Source organism: Triticum urartu, chromosome 3A (genome assembly GCF_056163025.1).
Source record: "Triticum urartu cultivar PI428250 chromosome 3A, HENAU_Tu73, whole genome shotgun sequence".
In the NCBI taxonomy this organism is placed as follows: Eukaryota; Viridiplantae; Streptophyta; class Magnoliopsida; order Poales; family Poaceae; genus Triticum; species Triticum urartu.
In genome coordinates this window covers 504,232,119-504,258,175 of record NC_141875.1, presented here as the reverse complement: position 1 = coordinate 504,258,175, position 26,057 = coordinate 504,232,119, and the positions used below count along the sequence as shown (strand labels likewise).

Here is a 26,057-nt window from a genome sequence, read left to right as displayed (position 1 = left end):
TATTTGTCGAAACAAATGGATGTATCTAGATATGTTTTAGTCTACATCCATATTTATCCATTTATACGACAAATAATTCCGGACGAAGAGAGTATAACATGTGGGCCATTATAATCGATGATAGTAGACTATAATCCCAGTTGGTAATGATTTTTTCCCCGTGCATCAACCAGGGCCGGGATCGATCGGGATCAGTGCGCAAAGGGTATCGATTCCCGGGATTGAAAGGTTAAGGTTCAGTTCCCACGGGCAAGTTCGGCGGAGTGGTTTTGATTAGCGTTTTGACTGATGTGGCACCTACATATAGGTCTGTCACGTGCAACATCACTATTTTTGTTCATAAAGTTGCATAAATTTATTTCATAAAGGAAATATGAAATAAGATCTTTTGTGTGTGTGTGCAAGAAACAGTTTAATTCAAGCAGCAATCAATCATCTAGCACGTCAGAAACCACTTCTTCACAGAGCTGTACTCACCGATCCCGATCGATCCTGATCTTGACCCAACAACTTCCAACCAAACAACAAGCACTTCACAGTACGATTACACGTTGAACTGAGCTTTCAGTTGGTCTCCAAAGCTGACGGAAAAGATCTTTCTGATTGCGAAACAGTGATGCAACAGCAACCCCCTGAAGACTGGAGGCTCGACACGTTTTATTGGATGAGGCCACTCGATCACCCCTGCTTTCCAGAGCCAAGGAAGGGGCAGGCCTGCGGCTGCGCGTCGGCACCTGACGCCGACACCGTAGCCGCCTCGCGGAGCCTCCCGGCGAGCGCCGCCGCCTCCTCGTCTTCCTCCTTGGGGCCCTTGACAAGCCCCGCGAGCAGCTCCCCCGGGTCGTAGAACACCTCCACGTCCTCCGCCCGCAGCTGCTCGTCCACCTTGAGCACGGCGACGCCGTAGAACTCGACCTTGTCCCCGGTGGGGGCGTTGCCCTTGTAGGGCCCCTCCATGTGGCCCCAGTGCCGGAACTTGAAGGCGATCACCGGTGGGCCGGAGTAGACCTTGACGACCTCCCACGCGAAGCCGCGCGGGAAGGCGGAGCGGAACAGGTCGTGCGAGGACTCGAACGTCTCGGCGGCGGCGTCGTACGCGCCCGTGGCCGGCAGGATCGGGCTGGCGAGCAGCGCGTTGTAGCTGCCCATGGCCAGCGTCTCCTCCCCCGTCAGGGCCCGCCCGCCGTTCACGGACAGGGTGAACCGGCCGGGGCTCACCGACTTGAAGTCCCCGATGCGGGCCTTGTGCGACAGCTCCATCTCCCACGTCTTGATCGCGTTCTGCACCGTCTCCTCCAGCGACCCCTTCGCCCACTCCTGCAAAGAAGGGACAAGAAACACGCGTGTGACGCACCGGTGCATGCAGATGCGGCCACCGGTTTGCCGCGAGGCCGCGACAAAGAGGCGTTCTTTCCCCGTCGCAGAAAACAAGAAGCGTGGCGTTCCTTCCACACGACGGACATAGGACGCGCGTGCGTGTGACGAACTGAAGATCGACGACGAAATACCTGAGTCCTCCCGGCCTCGAAGAGGCTGTTCACGGCGTCGTACGTGGGCGGCGCGCCGTGCCGCCACACGGTGTTCTTCTCGCCCTCGCCGGCCAGGTGAGACCTGTACTTGTCGCCGCCGGAGGAATCTCCTGCCGGTGCCGCCATCAGATCAGACGCGCACGCTGAGAGCCTGAGACACTCAACGGATGGTGACGAAGGTGCTGAGTGCTGAGTGCTGTGGGTAGTCTCACGCTCGCCTTTGAATGCAATTATGGATGGCTGGATGGGTGGGTGGGGTTTTTAAAGGTGTGCGTCGGAGGGTATACAGGCTTGTTTATCTGACAGATGAACGTTTTTCCCTCAGGAAACCAATGTAGATGCTGCGCGTGTATATATGTCTTTTGCCTTTTGCCAGCCAGGCCATTGTTACCCGCCTTAAACTTTTTCTTCGATGAAAAAACACTCGGGAATTAGTGGTTGCTTAGACAATTTGTGGAGATATATTACTACTGTTACTGTCTTGATTGATGGAGTAAAAGAAATGTAGGTTTGACTACAGAGGTTATTTATCCGACGGAGAATCTTTTTGACACTTCGCTTCTAGACCTTGGCCACCCAAATTGACTGTCGCAAACTTATCTCAGCGCTTCATCTGCTTCTCATGGGTGATCACCACCTTCCTCATCTTACCCCTCTACTAAGAAAGGCACTAAAACTCAAGACCAAAACTCCCCTTATACGCACTGAAAAAAAAAAGATAAAGTTATTTCGTCCTGTTAAGCTTACCGCCCTACGTTCTCCCCGCCCCCTCCCTGTTTTAAGTTTCTTCCTTTTATCTTTTGGGTTTCTACTAGACTAATAAATGTTTACTAAATATAAGATCATTTGATCAATGTTTACTAAACATGCCGAATAAAAACGTAGTATTTCCTTTGATAAACTAATATGAATGTTTACTAAATATAAAAGTCCCACTTTTTTTCTATATCACATAAAAAATCTCACTAAATCTTTAACATCATAAATGTATAAACAATGGCGGCGCAATTGCAAGCTAACCTTACTGCAGCACAGATGCAATTGTCTAGTACCACTAAAAATAGGGTCAAACAGCGAACCAAGTTGTGATTGAATGGTCAGAGGAACCGACGAGGCGCCTACGATGACTTCTTTTTAAATCTTAAAATGATATGCCGGCTCAGTCTCTCGAGGATGTTCATTGGATAGGGTGTACTGGAGCCACTAGGGATCAGTATTCCTTGCTTGCTATCGGGCTAATTCGTAGTCGTAGCACTAGAAGCATGGAGAATGGTTAGATGAGTATGATTGAGATGTTAATTATATTATTATTATTATGGTGGGGTAAAAGTATTCAAGGCTTGACTACCGGGGTTATTTAACTGACCGAGAATCTTTTTGACCCTTTGCTTCCTGACAATGGCTACTCAAATTGATTGGGGAACATCACTTAACGCAAACTTAACTCAGCTTTTCATCTTCTTATGCCTGACCACACCACCTTCCTCACCTTAGCCTTGTACCGCCTACAGCTCGAAGACCAAATACCATTAAAAAGTTTTTTTATTAGAAAAGAAGATTACCCCGGCCTCTGCATCAGATGATGACAGCCCCTTTATGAATCAAAGTATCCAAAAGGTCTATGATTCAGAATAAGCTTGCTCAGAGGTGAAAAGGTAAAAAAACAAGTAAAAAGTGCCACAGCAGATGAAAACAGGACTAGATGACTAAACACCTATCCTATTATTACTGGACCGCCATCCAAACCGATTGTACATATCCGAGCTACCATCTTTCATCGTATAGACCAAGTAACCAAAGACTCCCTGACTCCCTGGCTTCCACTAAAAGGATTGCAGCTCGAAGACCGAATACCACTAGAAAATTAGGGCCGAGTTTAGCTAATTCTTTTCGAAATGGAAGGATGAGCCTAGCTACTGAATTATCTAGCAATTTGGTTTTATCGCCTCTACCTCTATCGGTCTATCTTATTTTTATCTTATTTTATAAGAATGGTTATCCCCAGCCTCGTCTCTGTTGCTTTGCATCAGAATGATACATGCAGTCATATTATTAAGCAAAAGGTTCAAATAAATCTGAGATCCGGTACAGGCTCATAGTCGACCAGTCTATCTTGCCACCTTAAAACATGCACTCCTACCTCCCTAGATTGTCGACAATCAACATTGTGGTCCAACCCACGCTGATCCCTATGATTAGCGCCTTGCGTTGGAGGATAAAGCGCCCAGCTCTTTTTCAATTTTCTGCTCTCTTTTTTCACTGTAAGTGCCTGCATGAGAGTCTACCATTGTAGACGCCCTTATCAACCAAAAGGTCCAAATAGATCTGAGATCCGATACAGGCTCACAGTCTATCAGCCTATCGTGCCACCTTAAAACATGTACTCCTACCTCCCTAGACTGTTAGACAATCGACATCATCGTTGTCCAACCCACGCTGATCCCGCTCGCCGCTAGCCAACAGAACCTAAGCCGCCATAGCCATACTATCCACCGTCCAGTTGCTACCCACGCACAAACCACATGCATGGGCATCGCCAGATTCTATCATATTCTTGATGGTAAATCACGATATAATATGCACCCGGCCACTAAGCATCTCTGCGGAGTACGAGGCCCGTGAGGACATCTGACATTCTGAGTGCATAATATATCTACCTGGCCGGCGGCTAAGCCTCATTAACAAGTACAAGCCTGATCACTTTCTCACAAGCAAACATTTGTACGTAGCTCAATTTGAGCTCATTATTTAGTAAAAAAAGGAGCATGCCCCTGACGGCTACAATGATACCGGTCACCCGCAACCCCTTTATGTCGTTTTACCCTTTTGTCGACAAAGAAAAAGGCCCCTTTACCTCGGTAAAAACAAAGCAGGATCTATCAAGCAACTAAATCACTTTCGGTGCCACACTGTTTGTAAATCCGATCACACGTACTACAGGGAACAAAGAACGCACAATTTAAATCTGGATTGATACTGATCTAAAATATCTTATATTAGTTTACGGAGGGAGTAAGAATTAACTGAGGATGCGTTGAAACTTGCTTGACTCCATTTTCCACTAAACGTAGGACACAAAGCTTGGTTCATATCAGTTGTAACTTTACAAGGCACATATGATTAAACCTCCTCAATGCCAATGGTTCCCTCGGACATATACTGACTTCTATAAAACATCATATTCATGAAATCAAACTCAGCTTGATCCTTACTAAACGATCCATCCGGCCGGGCAAACCTCTCAACCCGGTTTTTCTTTCGCTAATTGCTCGCTTTCTTGTGAAAAAAATAGCCGTGTTGCTATCTCCTTCAACCAACCATTGGACACTAGGCCGCTGCCACCACATTATTTCTTCATCAGTTCTGGAATATGGCCTTTGATTTTGATTTCTTCATAGAAGGGTCCCACCCTATCCCTAATAGAAGGGTCCCACCCCCAGCCCCCAGTAGTGCATGTAGCTCCGCCCCTGCGCTGGTGTATAAGCGTACGTATATGAAGAGATACATCCATTTGTCCATTGGCCGAGACAGGCCTGGGACAACTAGGGCTATAGCCTCAGGCCCAGTAACAACTTTCCTTGTAATTTTTCTGTACAAAGTATAGAAAATTATAGAAGTTTATCATTCAGCATAGCACAACTCCCGGCATAACCTGCTTCTAGCTCGGCCACTGCATTTGTCTGACAAATATTTTCGGACGAAGAGAGTACGATTGAGCACATGACCATCCTCAGTTGGTTTAACACCCGCGTGATACCCAATTTCATCCCATAAAAACAAGACGGAAAATTGAACCGCCCAAAATCCGTGGTGTTGGGGCAAGTACGTAGTACGGGCGCTTGGGGTTCCGACGAGCCGGCATGGGCATCGGTTTTTGTGGGAATCTCGCCGCAGCGCCGATGATTCAAGCCACGCCCACACGTACCGATTGCTTGGTTGGGTCCTGTAAACGACTTATGCATGTGGCATGTATGCACGTACAGACGCCACCATCGTCGGCGGTGTGCCACGTACGGAGGGGCAACAAATGCTCCTGCAGCGTATAGACGAGGATCTTCATCTTCTGCAGGAGATAAAATATTTTTCTTTTGAAAAAGCAAGAGATAAGTTTGAGCTGGCGGTGGACGGCTACTGCGTTGACAAACATATCCAAGTCCAAGCACAAGAGCGATGACTGCCTTGCAGCTACGTACGCACATTAGCCGGGACGGGGACGGGGAGAACGACCATGTTGTTTATTCTCAGGATGACGACACCTCTTTCGCGTTGCCGCTGGAACAAGCAAAGTGGCGCTCGAGCTGATTGCAAGATGACATGAACTGAAAATGGACGAACATGGATAAGCTGGGGCCTCAAGCAGCTAGTCTCCGTATCTTATACGTTGCTTTGCGTGTTTGAACCTCCGTATTCCGTCATCAATGGTAACGGAATCCGCCGAGGGTCGCTTCGAACTAGTATAAGTTTAGTTTGTCTTGTGGGGAAGAACTATATTTTTCAGAGTACGCCAATGATTGTACTGTCATATTTTTATACAGAAGACAACAAATAGATTGGCAAGTGAGTCCTCGACAATGCCATGCAATCACACTGACTACACCAAACCAAAGGATGATTTAAACTAACTACTCGGTCCGTTTCAAAAAAAAAACTAACTACTCAGGAAAAGCTATGTACACCGTACCGGCCTCCTTTCATGCCTTCAACTCGTCTAGGGTGTGATCTACAAGGGTGGGGAACAGGCGGTGCATGTCTCTGTTGTTGCAGCCCCAAGCATTTCGAAGCGTCCATGTCTTGTTGGAAAGATCTTATAAATTCATTTCGTCTCGTTTGGAGCTTGAGGTCTGTTTCATTTCACGCTTAAAAGTTAAAAGGTACTTCATCCGTTCCTAAATATAAGCCCTTTAAGATATTTCAATACAAACTATATACAAGCAAAATGAGTGAGTCTACGCTCTAAAATATATCTATAAACATCCGCATATAGTCCCTATGAAAATCTCTAAAAGGGCCTATATTTAAAACGGAGGGAGTAATACACTTGCGTCCAGAGGAGTACCTAGGAGGTGGGAATAAGTGTGACTTAGTGTAAACATATTTTCTGATGCAAGGACGGTAAAAATGGTTTTACACATCAAATGCCAGGAGGAGAACAAAGACTTCTGAACTTTTCACTAGGCACACCTCCCAGACTCTTTAAACTTTATAGAACCTGTAAGTTTTCCTGGCTTACAACAAAAACTTGGAAGCTGAGATGATGTTAAACAGAGTCAACAAGCTAATGAAAGGCTTACCAGAATGTTGCACGTCATCTAATAAAATGTTTACCGGAGTCCAAATCTTTGGCAAGCAAGAAGGTATGACATTTGGATAACGTCTACTACAAATACCTCGCTTTCACGTGTGGAATAATCTTGCTGCCCATGTCAGCAGTGGTTATAAAATAAAGAAGAAAGGGTGAAAAGTCGTAAGGAGCATACCATCCTCAAGAAAGATGCGTTATTGATCAGTTGATCATGACCGAAACATACTCTCTCTGTCCGAAAATACTTGATATCAAAATGGAAAAAGGGATATATCTAGAACTAAAATACGTCTTAGATACACCCCTTTTATCTATTTTGATGACAAGTATTTTCAGACGGAGTACGTCTAGATACATCCTTTTTTATCCATTTTGATGACAAGTGTTTTCGGACGAAAGGAGTATAAGGTTAAAAAACCAGTCACTTAAAACTCCCGCAACCATCCGGACCGTGCTGTCCAGACGGTGGAAGCCATCCTACGCGATCATGTATCGGTCCGCGGGGCGGTCTGAACGCGATTTCTACCACAAAACGGAGACAAAAGTGGGGGAGGTTTGCGGGAGTCCGGACACGCAAAACGTACGAATCCGACACCCCAGGCCCACCCAAAACCCTTCCCGAACCCCGCGACTCTATCCTTCCCATTTTATCTCCTTCTTTCTTTCCTTCTTGCCGTCGCCGCCGCTCCACCATCCCGGCCACCATGCCACACCCCTGCTGGAAATCCGCGTCTCCATCACCTCCGGCGATCCAGCAGGGTTGCCCGCCGCTTCTCCTCCGTCTCCGTTGAACCCCCTGTCCTCCGACCGCCCCGCCAGGTACCATCCTCTACCATGCACGACAATTGTTCGATGAATCACCGGAGCTGAAAACAGTTGTCCCTTCTTGTTTGTACCAATGGATTTCGATTTGGAGTACATATACGAGCAGTATGTTGAGTTCTTCTGACGGCTCGTCGGAGGAGTACTTCGATAAGACGACAATGATGCAGACGGTCCTTGAAGACACAGAGCATGCGGAGGAGCATGTTCTCAATTTTAAGGGCTCGATCAAGGATCATCGAGTGCTCAACCGCAACAGGGCGTGCGGGCATTTGACACAATGGCCGACTACTTTGCCCCCAATGCACTATTCGCTGACCATTTTCGCCGGCGTTTTCGAATGCGCAAGACTGTCTTCGATCGTTTGTATCATGGCGTCCGATCCTACAATGACTACTTCATCTTGAAGAAGGATGTCGTGGGAACGATCGTCTCTCTAGTTACCAGAAGTGCACGGGCGCACTCCGGATGCTTGCATATGGCACGGCCACTGATTCGTAGGACGAGTACCTACGGATGTCTGAGAGCACATGTGAAGATGCATGGTCAGGTTTGCAACTGCCATGGTCGAGGTGTTCAGACCTCAGTACCTGAGAGAACCAACGATGGCAGACACCGAGAGGCTCCTGGCAATCTCAGAAGCAAGGGGGTGACCATGTTTTCTTGGATCTCTTGACCGCATGCATTGGAAATGGAAGAATTGCCCGAAGGCTTTACAAGGGCAATATCAAGGTCATGTTAAGAAGCCCACAATCATTCTTGAAGCAGTTGCATCACATGATCTTTGGATTTGGCACGCTTTCTTTGGCATGCCCGGGTCTCACAACGACATCAATGTGCTGCAATGATCGCCGTTGTTTGTGAGGCTGGCTGCAGGAAAAGCTCCTCCTTGCCATTATACTGTCAATGGACATGAGTACAACATGGGCTACTATTTGGTTGACGGTATCTATCCTCCATGGGCTACCTTTGTCGGCACCATCTCAAACCCAATTGGCCAGAAAAAGGCTCACTTTGCCCAAAGACAAGAAGTAGCTAGAAAGGAACTTTACCATCCAGGAGCTTCAGGGACTCCCGCGACACCCGTTTGCCTGGCAATGGTTGCCAGCGACAGGGCTCTCTGGGGGCATCCTGTTGGGGGTTCGGGAGGATCTGTTCTTGGTTAAGGATATGGACCGAGGGGAATTCTTCCTGAGCATGTCCGTCACTGACCGGCGATTAAACCTCAGCTGGGAGGTGATCATCTTCTATGGCCCGGCTGATCACGGGCGGTCAGCGAACTTCTTGGTTGAGCTTCAGGATAAGGTCGCTCGCTGCCCTACACCGGTAGTGGTGGTCGAAGACTTTAACCTGATCCGGATTGAGGCTGACAAGAGCACCCCTAACGTGGACCGGCGGTGCATGCGCATGTTCAAGGACTGCATTGCGGATATGGCCCTACGGGAGATAGCTCGCGTAGGGGCTAGATTCACATGGACAAACAAGCAGGCGGACCCGATCCGGAGCTTGCTGGATAGGGTCCTGGTGTCTGTACAGTTGGAGGTCATGTTCCCGCTTTGCTCGCTTTGGGGGTTCACGCGGATTGGGTCTGACCATGCTCCCCTGCTATTCTCCTCTGGGGAAGGGGAGCCACCATGGGCGATACACTTCCATTTCGAGCCATCCTGGTTATTGCAGCCAGGGTTCTTTAAAATGGTGCGGGACTAGTGGGCTGAAGTCATGGCTTCTCCGCCAAGGTCTTTCTGCGCCACGGACATATGGCATCACTGCAGCAAGGCCCCCCGCCAGTTCATGCGAGGGTGGGGAGCCAACCTTGGTGCGGACCTTCGGGCTCGTAAAGGGGAGCTGTTGGACCAGATTAAGGCCCTAGATGAGGAGGCCGACTCGACCGGCCTCTCGGTTGATGACTGGCTCCGGCGGTACGCCCTTGAATACTCGTTGATGGAGATACTCAAGGGTGAAGAGCTATTCTCGCAACGACACGGGGGCCAGAAGTGGCTGCTTGAGGGTGATGTCAATACCGCATACTTCTAGGCGATCGCCAATGGGCGTTGTAGGAAGTGCTCCATCCCGTGTCTCTGGGAGGGGGACACCCTCCTACAATACCCGGACGAGATTAGATCCCACATTCACTCCTCTTTAAGGAGCTCTTCACGGCGGAATCCCGGGATGGGGTGTCCCTGGCGGAGGACTTCTGGCCAGCTGCGGACAGAGTCTCTGAAAGCGAGAATGCGGAGCTGTAACGCCCCGAGACCGATGTGCCAGGTGTCTTCCAGTTATTCACTGTTGTTGCCTTGTCATTGCTTGTGTGTCATGCATTGCATGTCATGTCATCATGTGCATTTCATTTGCATACATATTTGTCTCATGCATCCGAGCATTTTCCCCGTTGTCCGTTTTGTAATCCGGCGCTCCTATGTCACCCGGTGTCCCTTTCTACCTCTTTTCGTGTGTGAGTGTTAAACGTTTTCGGATTGGACCGAGACTTGTCATGCGGCCTTGGATTACTATCGGTAGATCGCCTGTCAAGTTTCGTGCCATTTGAACTTCGTTTGATACTCCAACGGTTAACCGAGGGACCGAAAAGGCCTCGTGTGTTGCAGCCAAACACCCCCCCCAAAGTGGCCCAAACCCCACTTAAACCTCCTCCATCATCTAGAGCGTTCGATCACGATCGCGTGGCCGAAAACCATACCTCATTTGGACTCTCCTAGCTCCCTCTATCTATAAATATGTGACCCCCTCCGAAATTCGCGCAGATGAAACCCTAAAAATTCCCCCGCTCGTCGCCGGACATGTCCACTCCGCCGCCGGACGCGTCCACCCCGCCGCCACATCACCCGGACCAATCACGCACCGCCACCTCAGCCCCGCCGCCGCTCTCCTCCAACCCGCGTCCGCCACCTGTCACCGCCGCCTCTCTCCACCGCGCAGGCCCGCCGTGCCCAGATCCGGCCCGCCCCGGGCCGCGCCGGGCTCGAGGGAGCCCGTACCTCGCCGGCCTCGCCTCCATGCTCCGCCACCTCGCCGGCGTTGACCGCCGCCTCGCCGCGGCATCTCCCCGCCACCACGTCGCCGGCCACCGCCGCGCCTGCACATCGCCGCGCCGCCTTAACGCCTCGCCGCCTCGGGCGACCGCGCCACCGCCCTTCGCAGGCAAGCGTCGCCGCGTGCCGCCCCGTCTTTGCACTGTTCCGGCCGCGCGCTCCTCCACCGCCTCACCGGCGCCGCCGCGCCCTGCGCCTCCCCGCCACCACCGGCGCCGGATCCGGCGAGATCCGTCCGGATCCCGCACCCCTGTAAGCTTCCCCGCAACTCCGGCGAGCCCCCACGCCTCCGGCCTCCTTCCTCGTCTGCTCCGGCGACGTACTCCGGCGAGATCCCAAAGATTGGATCAGATCCACCAATCCCGCGATCCAAACGGCCCCCTCGTCCCGGATATCCTCATCCCGCGTTGACTTTTCGCGGAGGTAAATTCCACCAAGTCCCCGAAGTTTCCAGATTCATATGCCCATATTCATCGCACCATAACTTCCTCATCGTAGCTCCGATTCGTGCGTGTAGCATATCAAAATGTTTGTCTCGACGAGTACATCATTTCATCTCATTGCATCATTTTCATTTGAGCTCATCTTGATGCCCGAAATGCTGTTGGAAGAGGGCTATGTGATGATTATGTCAAATCTGTTTCAGCAAATGGCCTTTTGTCATTTTTGCCATGATTGATGTGTGCATGCTATGATCCTGAGCTCTACTTGTGTTTTGTTATATGCCATGCCATTTTTACAGGGGTGTATGCCATGTATTTTTGTGATCTTTGTGGTGACTAGCACAAGCATGCAAAGTAGCTTACTCGATGATGCCGATTTCAGGGACTTAGAATTTCACTAAGTCCTTGCATGTCATTATTTTTATGTCATATGTTCATGTTGTTTCCTAGTGATCTGTGCCTCTTTTGAGTATGATCAGTAATGATGTTTTGTTAATATTGTGGTGCTCTACCCATCCATGTCTTTGTTTGCAATTGTGGAGCACCCTAGCTTGAGTCAATCGAGCTCTACTTTTGCTATAAAATGTTCCTGGCAGATTGTTAACATGTTTAGCGATTTTGCCGAGCTTGTTGTTGTTGCTCCGTGCATGCTATGATGGTGTTCTTGCCATGTCTAGCTTCTATGCCATGTCTTCTTGATGGGTGTATGCTTAGTTTGTCATGCCATGTTCTGTAGTGAGTGCATCAAGCTCGTAAACATGCCTACCTGTTAACTGTTTTGCCATGTTCCAGTTTTTCACTAAGTCTGAATCTGTTTTGTTTTTGCTATGTTCACATGCTTGCAATTGTATTTTCTGATCCCTTTTGGCTCATGGTCACTAAGGGACTTTTGTGATGTGCTTAGAGTAGCTTCATGCCATGCCTTGTTTTGCCATGATATGTCCCTGTAGCATGTAGTTATCGTGCTCTAAACATTGCTTCCTGATGATAAATTCCTGACATGTTGTTAATTTCACAGTCTAAAACATGTTATCATTTGCACTTTTGTCATACTTGTTTGAACCTGTTAATGAGTGAATTAGCCGTAGCTCAGTGTTCATATTTTGTCAGGCATCATGAGTGGATCCCTGTCATGTATTTTGTTGTCATGTTTGAGTGCAGTAGCATGTTGTTCTTGATGCATTTAGATGGTCTCGTGCTGATTATCGCAGAACGGTGCCATATTTGTTTTGCTTGCCATTTCCAAACCGTGCATCCGATTCCGGTGATCTTTATATCGATTTCGACCGAAATCAACTCCTCTTTCCAGTGGCACTCTTGGATTTCCAAGTTGAGGCCAGGTTCAATCATTTTTTTTCAAATCATGCATATGCACCGCATACCGCATCCCGCATATCATGCCATGTTCATGTGTTGGTTGTTTACTATGTTGTGTGCTTCTTTCCGGTGTTGCTTCTTCGGGTTGGTTTCGTTAACGTCGCGTTTGTGAGGAACCGTTCGACTACGTCTGTTTATCTTCTTCATGGACTCGTTCTTCTTCCTTGCGGGATTTCAGGCAAGATGATCATACCCTCGAAATCACTTCTATCTTTGCTTGCTAGTTGCTCGCTCTTTTGCTATGCCTATGCTGCGATACCTACCACTTGCTTATCATGCCTCCCATATTGTTAAGCCAAGCCTCTAACCCACCTTGTCCTAGCAAAACGTTGTTTGTCTATGTTACCGCTTTGCTCAGCCCCTCTTGTAGCGTTGCTAGTTGCAGGTGAAGATTGGAGTTTGTTCCTTGTTGGAACATGGATATTTTGTTGGGATATCACAATATCTCTTATTTAATTAATGCATCTATATACTTGGTAAAGGGTGGAAGGCTCGGCCTTATGCCTGGTGTTTTGTTCCACTCTTGCCGCCCTAGTTTCCGTCATATCGGTGTTATGTTCCCGGATTTTGCGTTCCTTACACGGTTGGGTTATAATGGGAACCCCTTGACAGTTCGCCTTGAATAAAACTCCTCCAGCAAGGCCCAACCTTGGTTTTACCATTTGCACTAACAACCTACCACCTTCCCTTGGGTTCTGCAGACTCAAGGGTCATCTTTATTTTAACCCCCCCCTCCCGGGGCAATGCTTCTCCAAGTGTTGGTCCGAAATGGGCAGCCTGCGGGGCCACCTCGGGGCAACTCGAGGGCTGGTTTTACTCGTAGCTTGACCTATCGGGTGTGCCCTGAGAACGAGATATGTGCAGCTCCTATCGAGATTTGTCGGCACATCCGGGTGGCTTTGCTGGACTTGTTTTACCATTGTCGAGGATGTCTTGTAACCGGGATGCCGAGTCTGGTCGGAATGTCTTGGGAGAAGGAATATCCTTCGTTGACCGTGAGAGCTTGTGATGGGCTAAGTTGGAACACCCCTGCAGGGATTGATCTTTCGAAAGCCGTGCCCGCGGTTATGGGTAGATGGGAATTTGTTAATGTCCGGTTGTAGAAAACCTGAAGTTGATCTTAATTAAAATGCACCAACCGCGTGTGTAACCGTGATGGTCTCTTCTCGGCGGAGTCCGGGAAGTGAACACGGTGTTGGAGTAATGCTTGACGTAGGTTGTTCTAGGATCACTTCTTGATCATAGTTGTTCGACCGTGCTTTTGCCTTCTATTCTCACTCTCATTTGCATGTATGTTAGCCACCATATATGCTAGTCGCTTGCTGCAGCTCCACCAAATATGCTAGTCGCTTAAATAGTCTTGATCGCGAGGGTGTGAGATTGCTGAGTCCCCGTGACTCACAGATACTTCCAAAACCAGATTGCAGGTGCCGATAAAACCGTGCAGGTGACGCAACCTAGCTCAAGGAGGAGCTCGATGAAGACCTTGTTTGTTATGTTGTTCCGTTTTTCAGTTGATCGGTAGTGGAGCCCAGTTGGGACGATCGGGGATCTGTGTAGCATTTGGGGCAGTCTTCTTTTATTTTGGTTCCGTAGTCGGACCTTGTGTGTATCTGGTTGTTGTAATGCTTTATTCATGTAATTGTGTGAAGTGGCGATTGTAAGCCAACTATGTATCTCTTTCCCTTATGTATTACATGGGTTGTGTGAATATTACCTCACTTGCGACATTGCTTTCAATGCGGTTATGCCTCTAAGTCGTGCTTCGACACGTGGGAGATATAGCCGCATCGAGGGCATTACAGGAGCTTACAATCCCACTCTCCCCGGAAGAGGTGGGTAGGGCCATCGCCTCTATGAAGGCGGGGTCGGCCCCGGGGCCCTACGGCTTGCCAGTGGTCTTCTTCCAAAAGTTCTGGAACGTATTGAAACCGGTCATGCCAATGTTCCATGAGTTCTATATTGGAACCTTTGACATGTCCCGAATAAACTATGGGGTCATCACCCTTATCCCCAAAATAGTTGGGGCTACAGATATCCGCCACTTTCGACCTATCACGGTGATTAATGTGCTTGAGCGCATTTTCTCAAAAGTGTGCGCGACCCATCTAGCCCCTGTAGCAGAGTACTTGGATCACCCCCTACAGACGGCTTTTCTGAAAGGGCGGCGGATCCATGATGGGATTCTGGCCCTTCATGAGATTATTCATGAGGTCAGGACGCGTGGTCATAAGGGTGTCTTCCTCAAGTTGGACTTCCAGAAGGCCTGTGATCATCCGGATTGGTCCTTCTTGAGGTTGGTACTTCAGCGTCGGGGCTTTGATGACAGATGGTGCTACTGGATCATGTTGTTGGTCCGATCTGGTAGGACTGCGATCAATATCAATGGCGAGGTGGGGCCTTTCTTCACGTCCTCTGTGGGAGTGAAGCAAGGCGGCCCGATCTCTCCTCTCCTCTTCTACCTCGCCGTTGACGCCCTGGAAGGCATCCTGGATAAAGCTAGGGCGTCTGGCCACATATGAGGGGTTGTTGGCCATTTGATCCCAGGGGGTGGGGTCACCCACCTCCAATATACGGACGATACCATGATTATGGTGGAAGGGTCGGCCCTTGACATAGTGAATCTTAAGTTCCTGCTCCTCTGCTTTGAGGCTATGTCAGGACTTAAGATCAACTTTGATAAGAGCGAGGTCGTGATTTTAGGCTTCCCGACAGATGAGCAACAATGGATTGCGGATAACTTGAACTGTAGACTGGCATCATTTCCCATCACTTACTTGGGAACGCCGATGGCCGACTCGAAGATTCTAATGAGTGCCTTCGATCCGTTGGTAGAACGAGTGGCGACGCAGGCCGAGCCCTGGCGCGGATGGTTTACATCCAAGGGAAGTAAATCGATCCTTATTTCTGCTAACCTTGCAATTCTCCACATGTTCTTGATGGGGATGTATATCCTACCGGAGGGCGTCCATGGCTCCTTCGATAAGGAGCTCACGAGGTTCTTCTGGCAGGCCGCAGACGGCCGCCAGAAGTATCACATGGTTAAGTGGGCAGATATCTGCAGGCCCAAGGACCATGGTGGTCTGGGCATTATGGCCTCTCGTTGCATGAACGTTGCACTTATGCTACGATGGGTATGGCGGATCATGCATGGCGAGGGAGGGTTGTGGCTACGGCTGATTCAAGCAAAATACCTAAGGGAAGAACCCCTCCTGGCATGCTCCCGACCGGGAGGTTCCCAGTTTTGGCGATCCATCCAAAAGATCAAGGAGGATATCCTCCTTGGGATTTCCTTCACTATAGGTAATGGGGACGGGACCCAATTATGGTTAGACCCATGGATGGGTACCGAGCCCCTTGGGGTAGGTTTCCCTACCCTATTCTCTATCTGCACGGACCCATCTATCCTAGTTTCCGCGGCAACACGATCGGGACAATGGGATATCCGGTTCCCCCGGATGTTTGGGCAAGCAGAGCATGCCGAATGTACTAGACTGTTGGCAGCTCTGCAGCCAGTGTTGCCGGACTATCCGGACACTGTATCGTGGCGGCTCTCACCTTCGGGGTGATTTTCCGTCAAATCCGCATACAAGGCTCTAGGCCGCCTCCTCGTTATCCCTTGGCTAGCTAACTTGTGGAAGGCCCCCATGCCCTTGAAGATAAAGATCTTCGTTTGGCAACTTCTTAGAAATCACCTCCCTTTGTGGACCGAGGTGCTCAAGCGACAGGGTTCGGGGATGGATTTTGCCCTTTATGCAGGGTCCCTGAGACTGTGGCCCATATCATATTCTCGTGCACGGCGGCTCGGGTCCTTTGGCAGTTCGTCCGTGAGGCACTAGGCCCCGACTGGGAGGCCCTGGATCTCGTGGATTTCCTCCAGGCTAGGGCTACCATGTCAGGACGACACCGCCGCATATTCTGGCTGATCTTTGTGGCCATGTCATAGATTCTTTGGATGACAAGAAATAAATTGGTGATTGAGAAGGTGTTCCCTAGGCAGGCAGCTGACTCTTTGTTCAAATTCCTTGCTTTTATGCAGCAATGGCACCCGCTTACTAGGCAGCACAATTGTGATCATTTAGACACCATGTTGGATGCGCTCGTGGATTCGGCACGTCGGCTTTCGTCAGCTTAGCTTCACCCGTAGACAGCCACTAGGTGGCCTTGTTTTGCTTTTCTCTTATGTTTCTCTTTGGGCATTATTGTGTTGTTGCCCCAGTCGTCGCCTTTATGGCTTATCTGGATGTTGGTTGTATGGATCTTTGCTTTATCTATAAAGCGGGGCGAAAGCCTATTTCGAGGATGTCGAGAGGGTATTTGGAGTTCTTCAGGCCCGTTTTGCAGTTGTCCGTGGACCTGCAAAACAATGAGATCTGGAGACCTTGTGGAAGGTGATGACATGTTGTGTGATCATGCACAACATGATCGTCAAGGAATTTGAGAACATGGATGATCCTATCCAACTTCTGGACCAGAATCCAACCACATTCGAGGAGTTTATTCAAATGCATCAACAAATTTGGCATCGACCAACTCACGAGCAGTTCAAGGAAGATCTAATTGAGCATCAATGGGCGGTGAAAGGGGACAACAATGTTGGGATCTAAAATATTTGAACTTTTTTAAATTTTAACTAGTGCTGCATGCAGCTATTTGAACTTATGTGCCCTTTGCATACGGCTACTTGATCGGGCAGACTGGGAAAAAATCCAGAAGGCCAGATGTATGCGGCTACGGATGCGGAAGGTTTTTTGCGGGTTGCCGTTGGAGATGCCCTTAGGCGTCTTTGATTCAGATGTACTCCCTCCGTTCTTGAATACAAGTCTTTCTGGAGATTTTACTATGGACTACATACGGATATATATAGACGTAGTTTAGAGTGTAGATTCACTCATTTTGCTTCGTATGTAGTCTCCTATTGGAATCTCTAAAAAGACTTACATTTAGGAACGGAGGGAGTATATTTTATTATGTTAGAATCTCAAATAAACATTTATTATCAAACAGGGGTATTTGGATTTTAAGTGATGAATGTAAGAGGACAAATACCCAGATGGACAATTTTGAAGGAAAAAGAAAAGGAGGAACTGTGTTGTGATTGTGCCTATAAATTCTGTGCAATTTGCGTGATTCCACATGACCCAGTCCCAGCAGCATAACTCACAATATATTTACACGGAAAAACCAGGGAAGCATGAAAGCAATCAGTAAGCAAGCTAGCAAGAAGTTGCAAAATGGCTGCCGCCTCCAGCAAGTGTTTTCCCTCTCTACCATAGCCCCGTTAGTTGCCATTCTTCGCCCATGCCATTCCTCCATGAATTTTTTCACTTCCACGCCAGTAATGTTTTTGGCCTCTGAACCACAAATTTCACAGCGCCTGTGTAGTAATTAAAGTTTTGCATTTCTTAGCCACTTGATGCAAGTTTCAGAGAGATCACAGGACAAATTGATAAAATTGTTAAAGCATGAGAATTTGAATAACTGCAGAGACCCTGGTAGTTGGCTAGTTGCTAAGAAAAATGCTAACTGAATTAAATGTAAAAGGTTTGGTTCGCCTACGGATTTTTTTTGGTTGATACAAGATTGTTAAAGCATGAGAATTTGAATAACTGCAGAGACCCTGGTAGTTGGTTGATTTGACCCAGCCAAGAGAAAAAGACAATTGGGTTTATCTGATAAAAATATCTCATATCGTCAATGCCAAAGGGAAGCCACTCACATGTCGAGAGTGACATAAAGGCTTAGATAGTCACGACATACAAGAGGGTGAAAAGCATAATCCCAGCCAGCATCCAGAAGGAACGAATTTAGTCCTTTGCTTCATTCAGGACAATAACCCTTCCACACACACAAAAAAAAAACACAAGAGATTCTATACTGAGGTGGCTACCAAGCAACACCCCAGACATTTTCCGAACGTCCAGTCCAACCTAAATCGTCATTTCAAAAAGCAACAGCGAGTGAAGCTCGGCCAAACCTAAGACGCTAAAACTTTGCCGTATCAAAGAAGCAAGATCGCTACATTCTCTTCTCTCGTAGCAACTTTGGCTCAGTGGCTAATAGCGATAACTGTTCATGTTGCCCTATGAACTCTGAAGCTTTCCCCTCTATAACATAGAATTTTGACCCTATGGCCATTCAGATTTCAGAACGAGCACTGTATTCCTGACTTCTAGTCTGCTAACTTCAAGATCATTCACATTTATAAAACGGCAACTCCTGGCCTAGGAGGGAGAAGCCACACGCCCGGTGCGCTTGTACGGCATTCTGCAAGGAATTACAACAAGCAGCTAGCATACACTTCGGCGACAACTCGTACCGCGTTGGAAACAAGCGAGCAACACGGCGCAGCAGAGGATAGAGCGAGCCAGGGAGGTCTTACCTATCGCCCTTGATCCGGAACCACGCCTCGGCGCATTGTCGGTGCGCGTGGCCGAGCTCCTCCTTGCAGCAGCAGCCGAGCCGGATCACCTCCGACCCGGGCCCGTCGCCGCCCTCGGGGCTGAGGTGGCAGATCCGGCACGCCACGCCGTGGGTCGCGCCCCCCGCTTCGAGGTCGACGTCGATGGCCGCCGACGCTGGCGCTGGCGCCGAGTCGACGTCGATGACCGCCGCCTCGGCATTCGCCGTTTCCGCCCCGCCGGCCGCGATCTGCGGCGAGGTCACGACCGCCGCGGGCGCGACGGCCGCATCTCGCCGCATCGCTCTCGGGGCGAAGCTGTCGGTCGCGGGGGCTGCGGCGGGAACAGGAGGCGGTGTGATAATACGTGGTGCGTGCGGCGGGACGGTTTGGGTGCGTCGCTACGCTATGGACGCGGGAGGGAGTTGGGTCGAGCCGGCCTGCACACGACGCGCGTGTCATCAGTTCATCACTCTTCCCTCAAAAAAAAAATCAGTTCATCACTCATCACGGCCTATCTGCCGGCTCGGCACGGTATGCCCGTACAAGCACCAGGCGTCCGTCGATCCGGCCGGACAACCTGTGGTGGCTGTGTTGCCGACGTGGTCAGGACTCAGGAGTGCTGATGCTTGACCGGCACAAGTCATGGACCATCCAGCCATCCACGCATATTAGGGCAAGAACTATGCTGGCAGCACCTCCAGCCAGCCACATCAGCACATAGAGTTTCTTTTTAAAGTAACCATATATATTTCATTAAAAAAACGGAATACAAAGAGTACACACTATGTCGCCACAAGAGACATCTCTACTCCTAATATCTTAGTTGGTAGGTCGCGTTTCGGGTTTTATTTTCGTCCCACCTCACCCGGTCTTTTTTTGGTACTTCTTTGATACTTACTCCCACCTCCCGCTCAGCCGAGATGATTTATTTTCGTACTCCCTCCCACCTTTCAGGTAGTTCCCTCCACGCAAAAAAAAATCAAACCAACCAATCTCTACTTCTAATGTTTGGTAGTCTCCATTCCGGGTTTTTTCGTCCCACCTTCAATGGTTTTTTTTTCGTCGGCTTTTTTTCGTCGGTTTTGTTTCGTCACATCCCGCTCCCACGCCTTCGTCCACCGGTTTTCAGAATCGCAAAGGAAAAAAGTTCTCTCTCCTCTCACCAGCGGCCTCGATCTGGGATCGACAGGGACGCCGCCATCGCCGCCGCGGATCCCACGGCGCCACCTCGCCACCGCTGGTAGCCATGGCGCGGTGTCACCCCGCCGCCACCTCAGCCAAGCACCGCGCCGCCCCTCCAAACCCTAGCCCGCCCCCTCCTCCCGCCGACGGATCGCTTCCGCTCCTCCACGCGGCGAGCCGCGGCAACCTCCGCCTCTTCAAGAGTACGTGGGCGATTCCGGGCGGGTTTTGTTTGGATCTGGGAAGCACTGACTCTCCCGTTCGTCGCGTCGCGGGGTTGGTGAGAGATCTGGATCAGGGCAGGGGCCGTCTTAGGGAGGTCGTGGAGGCGGCCAAGGACCAAGGTCTCGTGGCGCTGTACTTCGCTGCCGGGAAGGGAAGGCCACGGGTCTGCAGGTACCTGGTCGAGGAGCTAGGGGTTGATGTGGACGCCGTCGACGATGGAGGTGCGTGCCTCTGCCGTTTAATTTGCCTCTAAACTGTAAATGTGTCTGAACTGTACTCCTATATGGCTCACGTTCAGAATTGGGCTATAGGAAACTGTATGTTGACCAGGAATTTACAACCGTCATGCTATGTGGATCTCGGCGGCGGCGGCGGCTCCTCCCTCTACCCGCCCGCCGCGCTACCACCTCATCTCGCGCTCCTGGCATGCCGAGGGGGCGAGAGGAGTAAGAGAGCAGGGACGAGTGCGCAGAGGAGAAAGATGCTTGCCGCGAAGCTGCCAAGCGGGAAGACAGATGAGGAGCGACACTTGCGGAGGCGGCCGAGATCGGGTACTACATCTTAGATCTTCACCGTCGTCTAGGTCAGGCCTCCCTCAGATGCCCTGATCCTCCATCATCAGGTTCTCCATCTTCATAGATCTCGCCCTCCCTTAGAATAGTCTGATCTCTTTACTTTTGGGTTTCTAACATATATGATTGCCTTACTACCAAGATTGCTCTGACTGTGTCTTGGTATTTACTTAGATGAAAAGATCCAGTTCTTTGGCAACATGCAAAGCTGCCGGTGGTTGTTTGATCAATTGTGTGAGGTATCTCACATGGCACCTGAATGCGTATTAATGGTGTCAATCTGTATCTACATGTCGTGTGGTTCAAAAGCCAAAAAGGAGCAGCAGGATGGCCGGTCCAAGCTTGAGCAGATTCTGTGTTGGGGTTCGATGCTGAAATTCATTAGATTTCAGTTCTGTATACTTTCAGGTTGGTTGCCAATGAAATAGACTGTCCAAGGCGCCTGAAGAAAATGTAATCCAATGGTAACACAATTAATTATTTGAAGTTGATTAAAAAATACACAGAGGGTGGCTCTGCTTTGTCTTCTTCGATTACGAGCTCCTAGCATGTTTATTTATTTATTTCCCTCCAGTCGAAATTGCGCCATTGCTGGCCCTTCCCTTCCGATCCGACGGAGCACTTGCTGCCTCGTGTAACGCCATTTAAATTTGTGCTTGCAGGTGACTGAATCCCGCCGAGTATTATTAGGCGGAGGAAGGGACAGAAACAGGGCACGCCACTCTGCATTTTTGGTCTCGCCAAAACGACTTCAGTATCAGCCAGGGGGCTGTGCATCACTGGGAATTTTCCATTTGGAAGGTCCAATTCCTGACCATGATGCTATATGAACCGCAACCTGGAACAGTGAATCCTGATCACGAATGTGCCCGCGGCGCAAGAGAGGAGGGGGCATCAGCTTGAGTACAGCCAAGTGGCGGGACAGACAGGCGCGATGGCAATGGCAATGGAATTGGCCGACAAATTGCTACTGGTGCTCCAGAGCTACTCGCTGCCAGTTTGGGCCATGATAATCTCGGGGCTCTTCGTCGCCGTATCACTCTCGCTGTCCATCTACTTGCTCTTGAACCACCTCTCGGCCTACAAGAACCCAGAGGTCGGTTGCTTGTTATCATCAGTCGGTGTTGAATTTCTTATTTTCTATACAGCAGGGTAAATTGTTGCTGGAGCTGTGTTCGTGTTTGGACTCACCGCTGCTCCGTTTCTTCTTTTCCAGGAGCAGAAGTTCCTCGTCGGCGTCGTTCTGATGGTGCCGATATACGCAATCGAGTCGGTAAGGTGGCTATGCCATGTCTTGTTCAAGTGCGCGGTCACAATGTTGTTGGCTGGGAGAGGTCGATCCAGCCGTTAACTCTTGGCGTGGACCAGTAGGTTCAATTTCAGCTTTTACGTAATCTTTGTGTTGATTTCTTTTGAATTGCAAAATCATTTGCTGATACTTTTCTCCCCTTTCAGTCATAAAATGTAAGGTGATCTTCCACATTTAGTCCGATATTTTGTTCATACCTTGATTTTACTTTCAAACCGCCTTTTCTTTTAAGATTATCAAATGATATCTTTAACTATTTTATAAGGTACAGTTTCAAATTTAGTCTGAGATTTTTTTATCGTACTTTGAGTTTAGTTATGTGTTATAATTGATATAGTTCTTAGCTAATTTGACAAACAATGATGGCTCCAATGCCTATGTCGCTTCTTTGCTACAAAATGTAAAATGTGATTTATCTTTTGCCGATCTTCGTCAAAGTGTTTTTGTTTATACATTGCAGGACCCCATAACCCAATAGTATTAGGTTTGGATGGCTTTCCAGGGATTGAAGTGGTTGGAGCTGCAGGCCAAACTCAAATTATTTGTTTTTTCAGTACCATTTGTTAATTCAATTGCAAACATTGTGCTAATAGGTAAAGCTTCTGTTATTTACACCTTTTTTATTTAACAAAATTGAATGTACAATTAGGCATTTAAGTAAGTTTTCTTTGTGTAGATACACCATCTAGCCTTACTCACGCCCAACTCTTTTTATCATTCATTTCCAACTATATTTTTCACTTTGTGTAGATAAAGACATGTCCCAATCTTCTTGGTCTGCTCTATGGTATGCATGAATCTCTAAGAATAATGTGGAATCATCTCATCTTCATGCTACTTCGCCAAGCAAGCTTACATATTTTTTGATCTATAGTTCATTTTTAATACAGGAGGCGATCTGAATTAAAGGAAGAACTCTATGTTGTCTGCTTGAATCAATTGTTCATCTCTACATTAACGAATAGGTATGGAGTTGCTTACTGTTACTTCAAATTATCAAGATTGTCTAATACTTGGTATTTAGTGATTAACATACCACTAAATATAATATCTCAGTTGGTAGTTTCCGTTCCGGGTTTTTTTTCGTCCCACCTCCCATGGTTTTTTTTCGTCAGATGACATTTGTTTTGTTATTTCTGATTAGAGCTTACTGTGTCCATGTATAAATATTTTTGGGAGCATACTATGACATTTTTGTGCCACGACACATTTGGTTTAAGTTTTTTAGAGCAAATAGGTGTATATATCATGATAATCATTTTCTAAGCATGTTCATGAAAATTACGTTTATGCTGGATCATTCCGAATTTTACTAACCTTGCCGGTAATGCATCTGTGCATGATCTTAATTGTTTGAATATTATCATTCAACATGAATGGGTGGCCTCACAACCAATATATAGTTGTACCCCAGTGGAACAACTTCATGTTAAACTGATGTACCAATCTGGCATATTGGCCCATCTGTACGTGGGAGGTTTTTTGGTGATATAATCATGCAGGTTAACCATCCATGCAATTGAAGTGACACGTCTAGATTTTTGGGGAAAAGCTGTTGTATATTCCCCGCATCTGCTCTTCATTGTCATAGCTACTTTGCTACCTCCCTGCAATCTGTATGAGTTGTGCGGTATGAAGCTTTGAGTGAGAACACGCCTGATATGATTTACTTCTTTCTGCCCTGAATTAACAAGATGCTCAGTAACATTGTCTTGAAAAATAATGCATGCGAATGTGGATGTCAGATTGTTTTAAGGATTTGATTATGGTAGTTTTACCTATGACGATAACAAAATACAAAACACACACGAGTACTACTGAATTATGTTTTTCTATAGGTCATCAGATATGTTTGTGGAGGCGTTGGCTAGCAAATTTGTTAATTTTTGCACATAGTATCCAATTAGGTTTGCTAGATTTATTTTTTCGTTCTATTAGTTGCAGGCCTCATATGATAACTTGCTTTCCTTTTGCCCGCAGGATCTTCACTAAGATATATCGAGCAGAGCTCATCACAACATCTTGTGACGTTCTCAACCATGTTATCCTTCACGATAAACATATTTTGAGGGAGACAAGAGAGCATCCAAGCACGACCATGTTGAACTTGATGTCTTGCTGCAGTACAAGCGGCTGTTGTCCCTTGATCCAGGTATGATTTCTGAAGATTATTTCACTAATTAGCTATACCCAGTGACCAGTGTAGATCTGGCACGTCCACTTCTAAATGAACAAGATATTTCAAGGTGATGCATCGTGTCGTGGTCGTTGTCTGTGCTATCCGTCTTCCTCATTTGTGCTAATTTGATTACTCTTTTTTGAAGGCAGTGCATCGTCGGGTTTCTCATAACATGTTGGTAGATTTTATTTATTGTCTTCTTAAGAAATAGATCGACCCAAAACATTGTTCATATTTACAGGTTTATTATTTTCGTAGATTTATAATCCAAATACATGACCCACTACAAGATTACGAGCTTGGAGTCGTCCTTCTTGTTTAGGAGGGCAGATTTGGTACTAAACACTTAATTGGTGTTGATAGACTTGTACTGTGAAAAATAATGGTAATATGAACAGACTGATAGTGGTACACATAGGGTGATAAGGAGTTATTATTTTCATTCCTATATGCAACTTTTCTGGAACTAACCAATAGCATTGTGCTGCCAGAACACCGTATGCTTAGTACTGATTAAATTTTATTATCAGCAAGTCGTATGCCTTGGTTTGGTGGTGCACACCGCAAGAGCTCCTTAAATTTAGGGACCCATCAAGCCATAGTTTCATGGTTCTCAAGAACATTTATCTCGAGAAAATTCCAAATATTTTGGTACCAAATTTGTCTTTTCGTCATCCCATTTTTCTGATGTAAGTTGGATGACCTTCATTCAGTTAGAAGTATAAGAACCGCAACAGCTGCTGAAGGGTTTGATTAAGTTAGAAAAAAACTTCCACAAAATCTTGTCACCAATAAAATTTACCTATAAAGGAATCATTTTAGAAAATAGATACAAGATCCTTATCAGTTTGAGATGTTCAACTCCCAACTTGTCTTCTTTGTTCTGTTCTGTGCAAGTGTATCTTGTTGATTATGTGGATGGTGTACTTGTACATACTAAAATTGCGGACAAAACAAAGTGATGGATGGTCTACAAGATGATATTAATGAATTAATCTTTAGGGTAAAATAATCTAACCAAGATGCATCTGTTTAGTTTGAAATAATATTGCCTTCAAAATGTATGAATGCAGTCTTCGCATCTAATGTTGTAGAATCAAACATTGATGTTGCCTTACTAAGCATGTGTGTAAATTCTCTTGGGGAGAAAAAAATATTCACTTGCAATTTGCAACATTGTCCTGAAAATACATGAGGTTCACACATATAATCATCTGTTTTATGTGGTCTGTTATTTGTGATCAATGCAAATGCTTAGGATTTTTAAAAGCGTGATCAATGATCTCTATTTATATCAAGATAACTAATGGAAAACTGTCTTCGACAACTTTAAACCTAACTCTCGACACATTCAAACTTATAAAGTATGGTACCATCTCATATGATGAATATTACTTTGGCGCACACCTCGTCCCCCTTGATAGCGGCGGTGGATCGACATGAACACTAGGGGAGGGGATCAAGGCAGTGGATCGACATGAACACTAGGGGAGGGGGTCAAGGCGGAGAGCGGGGCGGTTGGCGGGGGACTCCTCCTTGGCTGTCTGTACGGAAGTATGGTGTGAAGGACAGAGGGTGCCATGGTGACGATGAGGTGGGCGCCATCTGATTTTAAAGGAGTGAGCTTCCGGGAGAAATGTCTTGCTATGGCGGAAAACCAAGCGGGA

General features: G+C 47.6%; 4 protein-coding genes across 10 annotated transcripts; 2 read left to right on the top strand and 2 right to left on the bottom strand.

Annotated features, from left to right (window-relative positions):
- Positions 1 to 372: 372 nt before the first annotated feature.
- LOC125548583 (pathogenesis-related family protein) lies at positions 373 to 1,856 on the bottom strand. The gene is made up of 2 exons (XM_048712154.2): positions 1,509 to 1,856; positions 373 to 1,317 (listed from the first exon to the last, which is right to left on the bottom strand). Exons 1-2 carry the CDS (start codon positions 1,653 to 1,655, stop codon positions 679 to 681), a joined length of 786 nt encoding a protein of 261 aa, XP_048568111.1. The 5' UTR covers positions 1,656 to 1,856; the 3' UTR covers positions 373 to 678.
- A 6,967-nt stretch (positions 1,857 to 8,823) lies between these two features.
- LOC147980284 (uncharacterized) lies at positions 8,824 to 9,360 on the top strand. Its single transcript, XM_087515545.1, has one exon. It carries the CDS (start codon positions 8,824 to 8,826, stop codon positions 9,358 to 9,360), a length of 537 nt encoding a protein of 178 aa, XP_087371671.1.
- Positions 9,361 to 17,589: 8,229 nt separating this feature from the next.
- LOC125548582 (uncharacterized) lies at positions 17,590 to 19,427 on the bottom strand. 2 transcript variants are annotated; one of them, XM_048712152.2, is made up of 2 exons: positions 18,903 to 19,406; positions 17,590 to 17,897 (listed from the first exon to the last, which is right to left on the bottom strand). In XM_048712152.2, exons 1-2 carry the CDS (start codon positions 19,220 to 19,222, stop codon positions 17,681 to 17,683), a joined length of 537 nt encoding a protein of 178 aa, XP_048568109.1. In that variant the 5' UTR covers positions 19,223 to 19,406; the 3' UTR covers positions 17,590 to 17,680. The 2 variants fall into 2 exon arrangements, with proteins under 2 accessions (XP_048568109.1, XP_048568110.1); XM_048712153.2 differs by lacking the exon at positions 17,590 to 17,897 and adding an exon at positions 17,925 to 18,787 and having other exon boundaries at positions 18,903 to 19,427.
- A 592-nt stretch (positions 19,428 to 20,019) lies between these two features.
- Positions 20,020 to 25,798, top strand: LOC125544686 (protein LAZ1-like). 6 transcript variants are annotated; one of them, XR_015619200.1, is made up of 9 exons: positions 20,022 to 20,551; positions 20,642 to 20,952; positions 21,077 to 21,310; positions 21,565 to 21,998; positions 22,119 to 22,269; positions 22,672 to 22,804; positions 22,962 to 22,998; positions 23,102 to 23,176; positions 24,192 to 25,798. XR_015619200.1 is itself a non-coding variant. In XM_087547484.1 (5 exons), the coding sequence occupies exons 4-5, from the start codon at positions 21,837 to 21,839 to the stop codon at positions 22,251 to 22,253; spliced, it is 297 nt and encodes a 98-aa protein (XP_087403610.1). In that variant the 5' UTR covers positions 20,022 to 20,551; positions 20,642 to 20,952; positions 21,077 to 21,310; positions 21,565 to 21,836; the 3' UTR covers positions 22,254 to 23,095. The 6 variants fall into 6 exon arrangements, 3 of the variants coding, with proteins under 3 accessions (XP_087403609.1, XP_087403608.1, XP_087403610.1); XR_015619199.1 differs by having other exon boundaries at positions 22,119 to 22,804; XM_087547484.1 differs by lacking the exons at positions 23,102 to 23,176; positions 24,192 to 25,798 and having other exon boundaries at positions 22,119 to 23,095.
- Positions 25,799 to 26,057: the final 259 nt, after the last annotated feature.

Excerpts from the sequence above, each read along its gene's own strand:
- LOC125548583 (XM_048712154.2), bottom strand. The coding sequence starts at position 1,655 with ATGGCGGCACCGGCAGGAGATTCCTCCGGCGGCGACAAGTACAGGTCT. Across the intron at positions 1,318-1,508 it reads TCGAGGCCGGGAGGACTCAG|GAGTGGGCGAAGGGGTCGCT; the intron begins GTATTTCGTCGT and ends CCTTCTTTGCAG.
- LOC125544686 (XM_087547482.1), top strand. The coding sequence starts at position 20,170 with ATGGCGCGGTGTCACCCCGCCGCCACCTCAGCCAAGCACCGCGCCGCC. Across the intron at positions 20,552-20,641 it reads GGACGCCGTCGACGATGGAG|GAAACTGTATGTTGACCAGG; the intron begins GTGCGTGCCTCT and ends ATTGGGCTATAG.
- LOC147980284 (XM_087515545.1), top strand. The coding sequence starts at position 8,824 with ATGGACCGAGGGGAATTCTTCCTGAGCATGTCCGTCACTGACCGGCGA.
- LOC125548582 (XM_048712152.2), bottom strand. The coding sequence starts at position 19,222 with ATGCGGCGAGATGCGGCCGTCGCGCCCGCGGCGGTCGTGACCTCGCCG. Across the intron at positions 17,898-18,902 it reads TTCCGGATCAAGGGCGATAG|GCGCTGTGAAATTTGTGGTT; the intron begins GTAAGACCTCCC and ends ATTACTACACAG.